Source organism: Amia ocellicauda, chromosome 10 (genome assembly GCF_036373705.1).
Source record: "Amia ocellicauda isolate fAmiCal2 chromosome 10, fAmiCal2.hap1, whole genome shotgun sequence".
In the NCBI taxonomy this organism is placed as follows: domain Eukaryota; kingdom Metazoa; phylum Chordata; class Actinopteri; order Amiiformes; family Amiidae; genus Amia; species Amia ocellicauda.
In genome coordinates, this window is record NC_089859.1 from 14,842,106 (window position 1) to 14,854,319 (window position 12,214).

The following is a 12,214-nucleotide window of genomic DNA, read 5'->3' on the forward strand; positions in this document are numbered from 1 at the left end:
ACCTCTTTATGTCTGTCTGCACAGTTCAGCGGGGAAGAGAGGCGTGTGGACAGCAGGACGATCTACATTGGACACTGGCCGTGCCCTGGGACAGACACCTTCATCCCTCCCAAGTTCTGCGATAACAGGATTGTCTCCTCTAAGGTAAGACAAGGGAGTGTGTGGTCTGAAGCTACCAGTACTCCCTTTGAGTTCCTAAATCCAGTCCTGGTGACCCACTGCCCTGCTTGTTTTTGTTCCAACCGAGAGTTCAGTTCCTTAACTGAACTAATTGGATCCTAATTGGAGTACTAAAGTATATTAGGGACCTGAATTCTCTATCTTTTTGTAAGTTAGACCCTTTTAGGAGTCAAAAGGAAGCTAATTATTAGTGCAATCAAGGTTTCAGGATAGTGGGTAACCAGGAGCAGGATTGGAAACCGCAGAGTAAGTAGCAGAAGGTGCCCTGTTTTAAAGCTTTAAAGCGTTCAAGAAGCACTACATTTGTATACTTCATGGAGGCTTGTCTTATGCTGCTTGATTAATTCAACTATTTATTTCGCAGAGAATTATTGCTCATTTTGACATGAATTTCCTTCAGTTCGGGGCAATGTCCAAGGGTCCTGGGGCTTATGGGTCTAATTGCTAGCTGGAGGTCAGAGGTTGTGTTTGGCTCGCCCTCCGCTCTCACAGCTGGTCCTGACACCCTCCCGATCCCACAGGCGTGACAGACACATGCAGCATCAGAGACCCTGACCTCTCACAAGGTCACCTCTTCCCAGCGCTCCGATGTTTGTGCACTCCCAGCTCAATAACATCCTGAGCCCTCAACGTCCCCCGGGTCTGGACACTTGACCTCCCTGTCGCATTATTAAAAACCAACAGCAACAGTTTATTTGCTGCAAAACCTTTGAGGACAATCATCCTGAGTCTCTGGAAGAAACCAAAAACAACCCTTAGACAGCGGTAACCATTACAGGGTTCACAGTGCATGCAACCGTGTGAGACTTCAACAAATGCCACGATGTGTGCAGGAGCTGGCCCTGAATAGCATGTTACACAATCTTAAAATTAATTCTCAAATCCACAGGAGTCCGGGGCTGGGACTTCAAGATAGGCGTTTGCATGATAACAAGGATGCTCGACTGAGGGGAGCAGCCATCTGTGTGTTGTCTCTGCTTTGTAATCTAGGCCTCACCCTTCCTCTCCCCCTCACTACTCTCTGTGCCTGCTGGGGGCTGAATTTTCACAGATAAAGACAATTAAAAAAGTCAAACGAAAATGTTCTGAGCTTAGAAATTATAGGGACGCTATTAATGCGCTGCTGGAGCCTGTGATTAACTCAGTTAGAGCTCTCTTTAGCGCCCTTCCCCCTCCTCCCCCAGTGACAGGCCATTCTTATGGGGAGGTGGGGTGAGGAGGTTAGGGGGATTTATGGCGATCCTGCGGGAGAAAAGATAACCCTTCCGCCGATCTCCAATCAATGCCTCTCGTATGTGGCAGTGTAAACACAACTTAATTACTCTCAGGCAGTTCCCAAATGCAGGGGCGTTTTATTGCCTAGTCTAGGGCTTCTTGTCGCAGTGCTTTGCCATTCTCGCAGCTCTGCATTCCAGCACACTATTTCTAATGAAAATATTTTATTTGTCACTCTGCCATCTGATTTATAGTTAGTTCCAGTCCCTCTCCACTGATCTCTCTCTCTCTCTGTCTCTCTGTGTCGCACTACCTCTCTCACGACTCCATTGCGATCTCTGTCTCTCTTTGCCCTCCTTGATCTCTGTCTTTCTCTCCCACCCTCTCCCCCATTTCTCTCTTCCCTCTCTCTCTCCCTCCCTCCCTCTGTCTCTCTCTCTCTCCCTCTCCCTGTCCTCCATCTTTCTCTCTCTGCCGCACCTCTTTCGGTTTATCTGTACTGTCAGCTGCTTTCGGTTTTCATCTACCGTAACCTACAAGCTCCGAATCAGTCGAGCATCTGTAGGGTTTAGGAAACGATAAAATGCTTCCCTTCAGCTGATAGAGTGCCAGCAGTCACTTCCATAGCAAAACTGCAGTGAGCTAGATAATCAGCTTCCATTCAAGGCTACTTGAATTAAGTAGATAAACTTGTGATCAATTAAATATCCACACCCTTCAGTGCCGACTCCTGCTTAGGAACTCGAAGGCACAGGAGGAAAATGTGATGTGATGTAGTGATGTGGTCCCTTTTAATTGCCAGCTGCCCCTTGGGGTTTGTTCTCACTCATGAGGGTGTTTTGTGTTCTTGTTTCGGCAGTACACCGTCTGGAACTTTCTGCCTAAGAATCTGTTTGAGCAGTTCAGGCGCATCGCCAATTTCTACTTCCTCATCATATTCCTGGTTCAGGTGAGTTAAAATTTTCGTCTCTGTACTTGGGGTGGTACTTGAGCCCTTCAACAGAAGACCCGGAGAATAATGGTGGTATGAGGAACATGATTGGATTTTCCCGGACACCAGAAACATCAACATCAACCAATAGAAGTGGCAATTTGTTTTTTGTTTTGTGTGCAAATGCTTCATTCTTTTATTTCAGTGTCAAAGGTGTGCCTCTGATAGTTATGCGTACTGTGAAGGACAAAGATTACATCAAACTGGAACCGGTTAGGCCATTAGTTAGTGTGGGCCTGCAACAATGTTGGGCTGTCTTTCTGCATGTGTGTGCATGTACAATCTTGTATTTTACTGTGTGGGAGCAGTGAATATTGTGACTGTCGTTTACACAGACTTCAGACTCCAGGCTGTCCTTCTTCCAGATTTGGAAGTATTCCATGGTTTTTTACAGTTGCCCAGCTCTTAAGTTATTTGCCACGGAATCTGTGGAGTAGTTAGTGTAAACTTAACTGGAGATGGAGCAAGGAGATGCCAACACTGGGGGACTTGTCTTTCGGTCAGTTTACTGATCGTTATCAGTGCGGGATATTTGGTAGCCTCTCAGGGTGTTTTCATCCAAACTATGCAGCATGCCCGATACAAGTAACTGTAATTAGAGATAGTATTTGTACTTCTGTAGTACATATTCCTTCAAAATGGGCCAAACTGGAATCGGAAGTAAATACCGTCTGACTCTCTAGGATCCATAAAAATATGTCTGGCTATAATTGTGGGTATTAGGTTTAATAAATAAGATGGTCAAATTCCCTCTTTTTTTTTTTTGCCTCTTATGTTCCTGCAAGTGAACCTGAGTGACCGTGAAAGCCTTAGAGACACATTGAACTTTCTATGCGTTAAATGCAAACGCACAAAAAGGGAAAGAACTGTTCTCTTTTCCATATTTCCCAGGTGTCTAAACTGGAACTGAAAAGCACATCTGCAGCATTGCATGCATGATGACTTGAGCAAAGGAAACCTTTGTAGTTTTAAAGACAAAAATAGATGTCACTGAAAAGGAAGATCCCGAAATAGACCACTTTGCCTTCATAACTTTCCAGCAGATTAGATTTCAGAAGAATTTGACACTTTACACAAAACAAACAACAAAGACAATCTGGACTGATGCCATAGCAGTTTGACTTATATTTGGCATGGGGAAAAGTTGCTAACTGTATTTACCACCTTTCTCTGAGCTGGCAGAAACAGACTTCCTCTTTTAATGTATGTGGTTGACTGCGATGCGAGAGAGAGTACAGCTGACTGAGTTTTACTGTGGTTAGAGAACGCATGGTCTATTTTCTATACGCTCAAGAAGGGAAAACTCGAGAGTCATCACCCTTAAAAAGGAGAGGAGAGATGCTCCGCCCCAAGCCCAGCCGGACTCTGACCTCAGCACTTTTAGTTTCCAGTCACTGATCAGAATGTGCTCTTGAGTGCTCCTTCCACACGGGCTTTTATCATTGTATTAGATCGAAATGATGCTTCTGTCACGCACATCCATCAGCTCAGCTGTGCAAAGCATAAGCACTATTTGTGCTGAATAGTAGTCGCCGAGTCCGGCTAGAAGATGGGGTCAGGGCAGTCAGATGTGGGGGTAGGGCGTCTGATCTTTAATAAAACACTGCTCGCTCCTTGAGCTACGCACAAAAAGGGTTTCAGTCACTTAATCTCGGGAGTCACAGTGGCTTGACACTGAGCTGGTTTCACAGACCCTGATTAACACTAGTCTTAAACTACCCAATGTTCTCTAATCAAGGAATAGATCTAATCTAGGTCTGTGAAACTAACAGATCCAAACAAGCTTAGTCTGAAATAATAAAAAATAGAGGGGACAGTTACAGAAGACTGCCCCCTGGTGGGTGACGTGTTGCTTGCAGCTGGGTGTGTGGTTAACAAGCATCGTTTGTGGGTCACCCTAAATGCTGTACTGCACAGGTGGCCTTCTGATGTTACCGTGAGGAGAACATAAGGCAAGTGTGTCCCCTGGCACTTGTTAAGATTTTGAAGCTTTTGGGCTGACTTGAATCAAATCTCTGTTGCATGAAAACAATTAGAGGAGCATCGGAGGCTGTGAGAAAGGGACGTCTGCGGTGACTCTGGATGTGTGCCAGATGCTCACGGGGGAAAAATAAGATTCTGAGGGTAGTCATGCGATGCAGGTTGTGACAAGCCCTTAACAGAGTGAACTACAAGGACTTTGAATGTATTTGTCTAGTAATCTTAAGAGTGTGTAAGCATTGCTTTTGGGTAATAGGGTTGTACAGGGTGAATGATGTTAAGTATCGACCACAGATACAGGGGATCTCCCTCAGTGTTAACCTTCTGCCCTTGATATGCTAGGTGTTGGGGTTTTTTGGTTGCTTTGTTGTCTTTGAAAGGGGTTTTCTGTCTGCCTTAACTGAAACTATTAATGAAACTTCTTCTATGACTGCTTTACTCTGATTATACGCTAGCTTTCGATCATCTCATAGAATGGATTCCACTTTTTAAAGCTTAAGTGTTCTTCCTCTATCTAAACATCACTTTAGGTATCATGATGCCCAAAAGTGAACACCATATACCAAAGAGGGCCTTAGTAAAATGTTATACACATGGCACTTCCCTTGTTTTTAAATCCGTGGTGAGGAATGTTCTTCACAGTCAGCTGAGGTCGGACTCTGTGCTGGCAAGGGGACAGTGCGGGGGCTGTGGATAAAATCCGTCTGTGCATTTCCTTATGAAGAGGTTTACCGAAGGCTGGAGAAGGGGGGGAAAGAGAGTCAGAGAGAGGGAGAGGGGTGGGGGTTAGTCCTGCATATTTTTGACACAATTGAGAACGCACTTCTTGGCAGTTAAAGAGCCTGTGACCATGAACGTTACCTCCCCTCAGAACCGTTACTGTCGTTTTATTTTTTTAGTTTCCTTTTCACTCATCTTGTTTTTTTAGTTGTTTTTTTTTCTTCTCGCCAATGTACAGACTTTTATTTTTCACTCACTTTGGAAGCCAGCCGTCTGTCCCCGTTGAACAGAGCTAGTTCAGTTCTGAGTATCTGTGGTTTCAGTCTTACTGAGGCAGTTTTGGCAAGTGTGTTGCAATCTGAAATTAACCAGCCCTGACAGTGCTTCTAGATTTTGTGAGATATTTGTTTGAGACTACACACGTGCCTTCCTGTTTCAAGTGTTCCTTTTTTTTAATTCAGTATTCAATAACAGAATGAAAGTACATGCAGTATAGACATCCAAGCCAAATACAAGTGTAATAAGAAACCTTTATATTGTTTTAACTTTATTTTTTGCTTTTGCTCCCAATTTAAGTGTATTTTATGACTATGCAATTTGATGTTGTCATAGTTAAATCGAAATAATGCATTATACCTTTGTATATTGATTTACTCTCTCTCCCTCCCCCTCAGGTGATAGTGGACACTCCAACCAGCCCAGTGACGAGTGGTCTGCCTCTGTTCTTCGTCATCACTGTTACGGCCATCAAACAGGTGAGCCAAGCCCTACCCTCTCATGCCACCGGCCCTGCCCTCCCCTGGCAGCACTTCCAAAACAATTCAGTCTTTTCTCTCTCCTCTCTCTTGTTGTTGACATAATCTTTCTCTCCTCCACTGTCTCGCGTCTCTGCAATTCTTGTCAGTCATGTCACAGTTGGCTGTGGTTCTACAGCAGGCTGTAAGTCATGACATTAGGGTAATGAGTTCAGTGTGCGGTGAGGACAGGCGAGCACAGCCCTGAAGCCGTTAAAGTAATAGTTCTCTCTCTCTCTCTCTCTCTCTCTCTCTCTCTCTCTCTCTCTCTGTAGGGTTATGAAGACTGGCTGAGACACAAAGCTGACAACGAAGTGAATAAGTACTTGGTGAACGTGCTTGAAAATGGCGGGAGCGTGCGCAAGGAGAGCGAGAAGATCAAGGTGTGTGGAGGGTGGGGCTCAGCGATACCAATATGTTTCCTGTGTTTTCTTTCGGGTGTGTACAGTAATGGTTGAGACCTGAAGACGGACGGATAACAATGGCTGTTGTTTGTGTGTAGGTGGGGGACATTGTGGAGGTGTTGGAGGACGAGACATTCCCTTGTGACCTCATCCTGCTGCAGTCCAGCCGAGACGACGACACCTGCTTTGTCACCACCGCCAGCCTGGATGGGGAGTCCAACCACAAGGTACCTGCTCTGTGTGACTACTGACTATGTGTATTTTCAACGTGTAGTCCTAGTATTCGATGTTTAGTTTTATCCGTATGCCTCAATTTGGAAGCTAGTTGGTCTAGAGGCTGAGGTGAAGGGCTTGTTGCAATATCCCAATCAATGGGATAACATGGACCTGTACACATACCCTGGTGTCAGAGTTGTGTGCTGATAACTTATGTCATTGTGTTTGCATTGCCGTGTGTGCTGTGATGAGAACGGCAATACGATGAAAAGGGCTCTCTCTCTATCTCTCTCCCTCTCTCTCTCTCCAATATATCTGCAGACGCATTTCACAGTGCCAGACATTCAGAGGGACCTGGATTCCCTCAATGCCAATATTGAGTGTGAACAACCCCAGCCAGACCTCTACAAGTAGGGATGCATTGTGTTTGTGTGGGGTGTGTGTGGGGGGTGAGTGTGTCACAGGGCTGTACTGCTGAGTGTATCCAGATTCGTGTCCAGACCCGTGCATGTTTATGTGCCTCACGTGGGTGTTTTGACTTAGGGATAGTTTGTCCTTTGCCTCACATAGTTTATCTAAAAAGCTTTCTCTTACATTTTTATTCACTCTGGCTGTACATTTTCTTTTTTTTCCTTCCATTGTTGCGTAACTGGGAAGGCAAGTGTAGGATTATGAATGACTGTCCCAATAGGCCCGTTCATTATTAACCATTTGGCGCCCCCACATGCTCAGCGGATGAAACTACATTAAAATGATCCAGGTCACCCAGGCATTGTTTCACTTTTCTAATTAAGACTTCAGTTGGTTTAAAATTTAATTCAGTTAAATAATATGGTCTTATTAATGTCAAATGAGTGTCCTGTGTTACTGTGATGGAGATTTAAAAGGTTGTCTAAATCAAATATTGGGAGCAAGCAGTTGGCACATTTCATTAGTGATGCAGTATTTAAAATGAGATCGGAGGACTTATCTCAGCAGTAGGCTGCCTTTTCTCTCTGTGCCTCAGTAGCAGTGAAATGGAGTCAACAACTCCCTGAATTTCAGGAGGGTATACCACACAGAAAATGGTTCATGAAAACAATATTTGACTAGACTCTGGCATCGCTCGGTGAACAGATGCGATGGGCCGAATGTTCTGTTTCTGGCATGGACTGTTTCAGAATTTCTGTTTGAACTTTCCCATCTGCTCCATTGCTTCACAGGTTTGTTGGTCGAATGAATATCTATAAGGAGAATCAGGACTCTGCCGTAAGGTGAGCTCTTGTGTTTCCATACGCTGCCTTTATAATCTGCCGGGGCAGTGGATTTTTGTTCGTCTGGATGATTTAATATTATTGTTTTATTGATCCACATCTTACAAGTATTTTATACAAAAAATCTGCCTGGCAATGGAAAAATTGACTTTTAAAAATGGAAAATGCTGTAGCTCTCCCAATCAAGAGTATTTTAATATCCTTATAATGGTAACCTCTGCAATGGTCTTGACTTTAAGAAATGTAGTGGACTTCTTTATTCATATAATGGTGATTAAGGTAATCAAAAGTATGATTTAAAAAGCAAGTGTTTTTTATAGCTGCATGGATCAATGTAGAATACATTATATCATCACTTCGTCTTTGCATTTGTGTTTTAGGTCTTTAGGGCCAGAAAACCTGCTTCTAAAAGGCGCCACTTTAAAAAACACCAAGAAGGTTTATGGTAATTATGGTTTTAACAATTTGCAGTGGACCCAAGTACTCAGCACAGCTCTGTGAAGCTTAGCCCTCTTACTAGCTCTCATTTCTCTGGTCTGCAGCAGTTTTCTAGTTTCCTGATATTGGAAGCCACAATTAACTTTGGTCATATTATTCATGTACAAAAACTGCCACAACTGGCACTGTGCGAGACTGTTCTGGGAGAAGGGCGGTGCGTTGAGACTAATTGGTAAAGACACAAGAGGAATATGTGCGACTGACTAATTGTTTTGTGTCACAGTCCCTGTCTCTAGGCTTTTGCCATAATGTACAATTTTGCTGCTTAAATGGAGCAATTAATGGAAATCGCTGTATTGGGTTACGCTTGATGTTCCTGCCTTTAGACGTTTCATAAACAGTCCTGTTGGCGTCTCCCCTAATCTTTAGGTGTGGCTGTATACACCGGGATGGAGACCAAGATGGCTTTGAACTACCAGGGCAAGTCGCAGAAGCGCTCTGCTGTGGAGAAGTACGTGGGGGGGAAAGGTGGAGGAGGGTGGCGGTGGCAGTGTGGGGAACTTATTGTATAATTTAGATAATCAAAGGGAAAGGGCTCAACTGACCGGCGTTGTGCCTGTTCTCTCTGTCTGGCTGTGGGTGTCACTGGCAGATCCATCAATGCGTTCCTGATCGTGTACCTGTGCATCCTGATCAGCAAGGCTCTGGTCTGCACCACACTGAAGTACGTGTGGCAGAGCCATCCTGGCCACGATGAGCCCTGGTACAACCACAAGACGCAGAAGGAGAAGGACACCAACTTGGTAAACACCCCCCGTCACTGCGCCGCTCGCACCGTCTGGAGCAACAACGGTGCTAGGAGACTGTGTGTCCTAATGATTGGCCCTCAGGGACTGGTATCCAGGGAGCCAAGTGTCAGGAGTTGCGTGACTGAGCATCTGATGCTAAGAACAGCGGAACAGTGGTAGCCATGGGGAGGGTTTCCTCATCCTTTTGAAGCCTAAAGGCACACTGGATATGTCCTTTGTAGTCCGTCATCCGAAAAGTTGTGCGTTGAAGACATTGCACATTGGGTCCGTTAAATCCGCTCCAGTTGCACAGCCTGTCCCATTTCATGCGCAGGTGTGCGTTTCGCAAGTTAAGCAACTATTTCTGTACCTCCTCGACTTTGATGATGTGTTAAAAAATACACACACTACACCTCACCATAAAGACACAAAAGCAGAGCGCATGGTTCAACATTAAACAGTTTATTTGAAAGTGCAGATCTTTGTAAATTATGTAAGTCACTTTTGTGTTGTTTATCTGTGCTTAACCGCTTTCTAGGAGAATTCTAGCTACATCAATAGGTACCGTTCATGCCCAGCTCCTCCGCAATAGCTTGCCATATACTGTCAGTCTGTATTTGCCTTTTTTTGTTTTTTAAGATTCTCTGGCACACTTGTTCATGCCTGCCCTATGGACGTTGTGGGACTTCTCTGTATTCTCTGTTTTCACAGTACCTGAAGATGTTCACTGACTTCCTCTCGTTCATGGTCCTGTTCAACTTCATCATCCCCGTGTCCATGTATGTGACGGTGGAGATGCAGAAGTTCCTTGGCTCTTTCTTCATCTCCTGGGACAAGGACTTCTACGACCCAGAGATCAAGGAGGGGGCGCTGGTCAACACCTCTGACCTCAATGAGGAGCTGGGTCAGGTAGGGCACTGCCAGGGCTGTGTTAATGCATTGCTATTTAAAATGATGGTTGTGGAGCATTGATATCCAAAATCTCTCTGCCCGGTGGTTCCTGTGCTGATGTCCCCTCTGTGCCTGTAGGTGGAGTATGTGTTCACGGACAAGACCGGAACCCTGACCCAGAACAACATGGAATTCATCGAGTGCTGCATCGATGGCTTCCAGTACAACTACCGGGACTCCCGAACTGAGCTGGATGGGTTCTGTACCACCGATGGGCCCATCAGCAAGCTGCACGAGAAGGCGGGCAGGGTAAGGTCAAGGGCAAAGTACTACGGTTATTTGTTTCGTCATCCATGAGTAGAGAGATCCACGCACAGCCAGGTTTTCTAACCAGAGCATCTCTGCAGGCTGTAGATGGTGCTATTTCACCGCAGGTTGTTTCTGTCTTGTGACCTTGTTTGTTTGTGTGTGTGTGTGTGTGTGTCCAGGAGAAGGAGGAATTGTTTCTGCGAGCGCTGTGCCTGTGCCACACTGTGCAGGTGAAGGAGTCTTTGCAGGCTGATGGAGTGGACGAAGTGGATGGGGTGGATGGAGTGGACGGGAACCCTTCCTCCTCCCCCGAACAGTGCTGCTACATTGCCTCTTCCCCCGACGAGGTGGCGCTGGTCAAAGGAGCAATGAAGTAAGACAGAGAGACAGACCTTTTGGTTTACAGGTCAGTCACTGTTCTAATTTTGATTCGTTATTAACAAGAGTTTTTTTTTTTTGTGTGCAGGTATGGCTTTACATTTATGGGGATGGAAAGTAAAACTATGAAAATACAGAACAGGAGCGAAGAGATTGAGGAGTAAGTCGTATTGACTTGATTTTTAAGTGTTTTTGTTAGTGTGCCCCCCCATGGCTTGCTATGTGATTCCGATAACATCAGTTGTTCTGATTAATTGAAGTGATTTTATATTTAGACCCTACTTGGTTCCTCATTTGTCTTCTTTCCTTCCAGCATGTGCCCTAATTTTTGGAATATTGTTTTCAGGTATGAACTTCTCCATGTGTTGAACTTTGACCCCGTGCGAAGGCGAATGAGTGTGATCGTGAAAACGAAGAGAGGTTAGAGTGTGACATGCTAATGGCGAGTCTCTTGTGTTTGCAGCTCCCCAGTGCTGGCAGGGTTTCTCATACTTGTTTTGTTTTTGTTTGTTTTTAGGGGAAATCTTTCTGTTTTGTAAAGGTGCGGACTCGTCCATATTCCCACGTGTCCGGTTGGAGGAAGTGGAGAGGATACGGATGCATGTGGACCGCAATGCCATGGTGAGAGATGTCTTTTGTATCCAGACAGTACTCCCCTGTCTGCCAATGAAAACAATGATAATTTAGTGTGGTGCACCCTCTTTAACCCTCACTGTATTGATTCTGGTCCCACTTGTACAGAGAAGTACGTAAGCGTCAAACGTGATGCTGTTAATTTGCCTGCCAGTGTGTCTTCGTTGCGATTGAGGTTCTGTGCTCTCATGCAGGAGGGGTACCGGACATTGTGCGTAGCGTACAGGCAGCTGAGCCAAGAGGAGTACAAGAGGGCGAATGCAGGGTTGGTGGAGGCCAGACTAGCACTGCAGGACCGCGAGGAGAAGCTGGGGGCAGTGTACGATCAGGTGGAGAGGGACATGAAGCTCATCGGGGCAACTGCAGTGGAGGACAGGTCAGTGATTACCTCTCTGTGCTCCCTGATGGCTGACAATCTCTAGGTAATGGGGATGCTCATTGCAACCAGGGACTTGCAGTTCCATAAATTAAAGCTAGGAGGCAGTGTTTGTAGCTAACCTAGTCTGTGGCAGATTACGAGATAATTTATTAGAAGACCATTTTATTATTTATTAAAATTATTCAAATTATCTACTAAGCAACTGATGATGATGCCAAGAAGCCTATAAAACCTGCAACAAAGTGGTTGGGTTGTGACGAGGCTCTCTCCTCTGACAGGCTGCAGGAGGAGGCTGCGGAAACCATGGAGGCGCTGCATGGGGCTGGAATGAAGGTTTGGGTCCTCACTGGGGACAAGATGGAGACGGCCAAGTCCACCTGCTACGCCTGCCGGCTCTTTCAGAGGAACACAGAGCTGCTGGAGCTAACCGTGCGCACGCTGGAGGAGGGTGGGCGCAAGAGGGAGGAGCGGCTGCACGAGCTGCTGGTAGACTACCACAAGAGGGCAGTGCAGGACGTGCCCCGCGACAAAGATAACGTCACCAAGTGAGCTGCTGCAGGGGGCGCTGGGGTTCAGTGTGGAGAAATGCGTTACCTCACATTTTTCCAATTGTCCTCCATATTGGTCTTTACTCACTGACGCATA

At 45.6% G+C, this 12,214-nt stretch overlaps 1 protein-coding gene across 4 annotated transcripts in view; it reads left to right on the plus strand.

The window, feature by feature from the left end:
* atp11c (ATPase phospholipid transporting 11C (ATP11C blood group)) overlaps window positions 1–12,214 on the plus strand; it is a 41,351-nt gene that overhangs the window by 18,368 nt on the left and 10,769 nt on the right. For all 4 annotated transcript variants that reach the window (XR_010820136.1, XM_066715158.1, XM_066715159.1 and 1 more), the window contains exons 2-19: window positions 25–144; window positions 2,255–2,344; window positions 5,761–5,841; window positions 6,156–6,263; window positions 6,383–6,511; window positions 6,822–6,910; window positions 7,703–7,753; window positions 8,134–8,198; window positions 8,621–8,702; window positions 8,844–8,994; window positions 9,691–9,888; window positions 10,009–10,179; window positions 10,359–10,552; window positions 10,646–10,717; window positions 10,904–10,977; window positions 11,075–11,178; window positions 11,385–11,566; window positions 11,848–12,114. Coding sequence is in view for 3 of the 4 variants with exons in the window: in XM_066715158.1 (XP_066571255.1) it covers window positions 25–144; window positions 2,255–2,344; window positions 5,761–5,841; window positions 6,156–6,263; window positions 6,383–6,511; window positions 6,822–6,910; window positions 7,703–7,753; window positions 8,134–8,198; window positions 8,621–8,702; window positions 8,844–8,994; window positions 9,691–9,888; window positions 10,009–10,179; window positions 10,359–10,552; window positions 10,646–10,717; window positions 10,904–10,977; window positions 11,075–11,178; window positions 11,385–11,566; window positions 11,848–12,114 (2,228 nt within the window). In the remaining variant the exon portion in view is untranslated. The remainder of the gene's footprint in view (window positions 1–24; window positions 145–2,254; window positions 2,345–5,760; window positions 5,842–6,155; window positions 6,264–6,382; window positions 6,512–6,821; window positions 6,911–7,702; window positions 7,754–8,133; window positions 8,199–8,620; window positions 8,703–8,843; window positions 8,995–9,690; window positions 9,889–10,008; window positions 10,180–10,358; window positions 10,553–10,645; window positions 10,718–10,903; window positions 10,978–11,074; window positions 11,179–11,384; window positions 11,567–11,847; window positions 12,115–12,214) is intronic.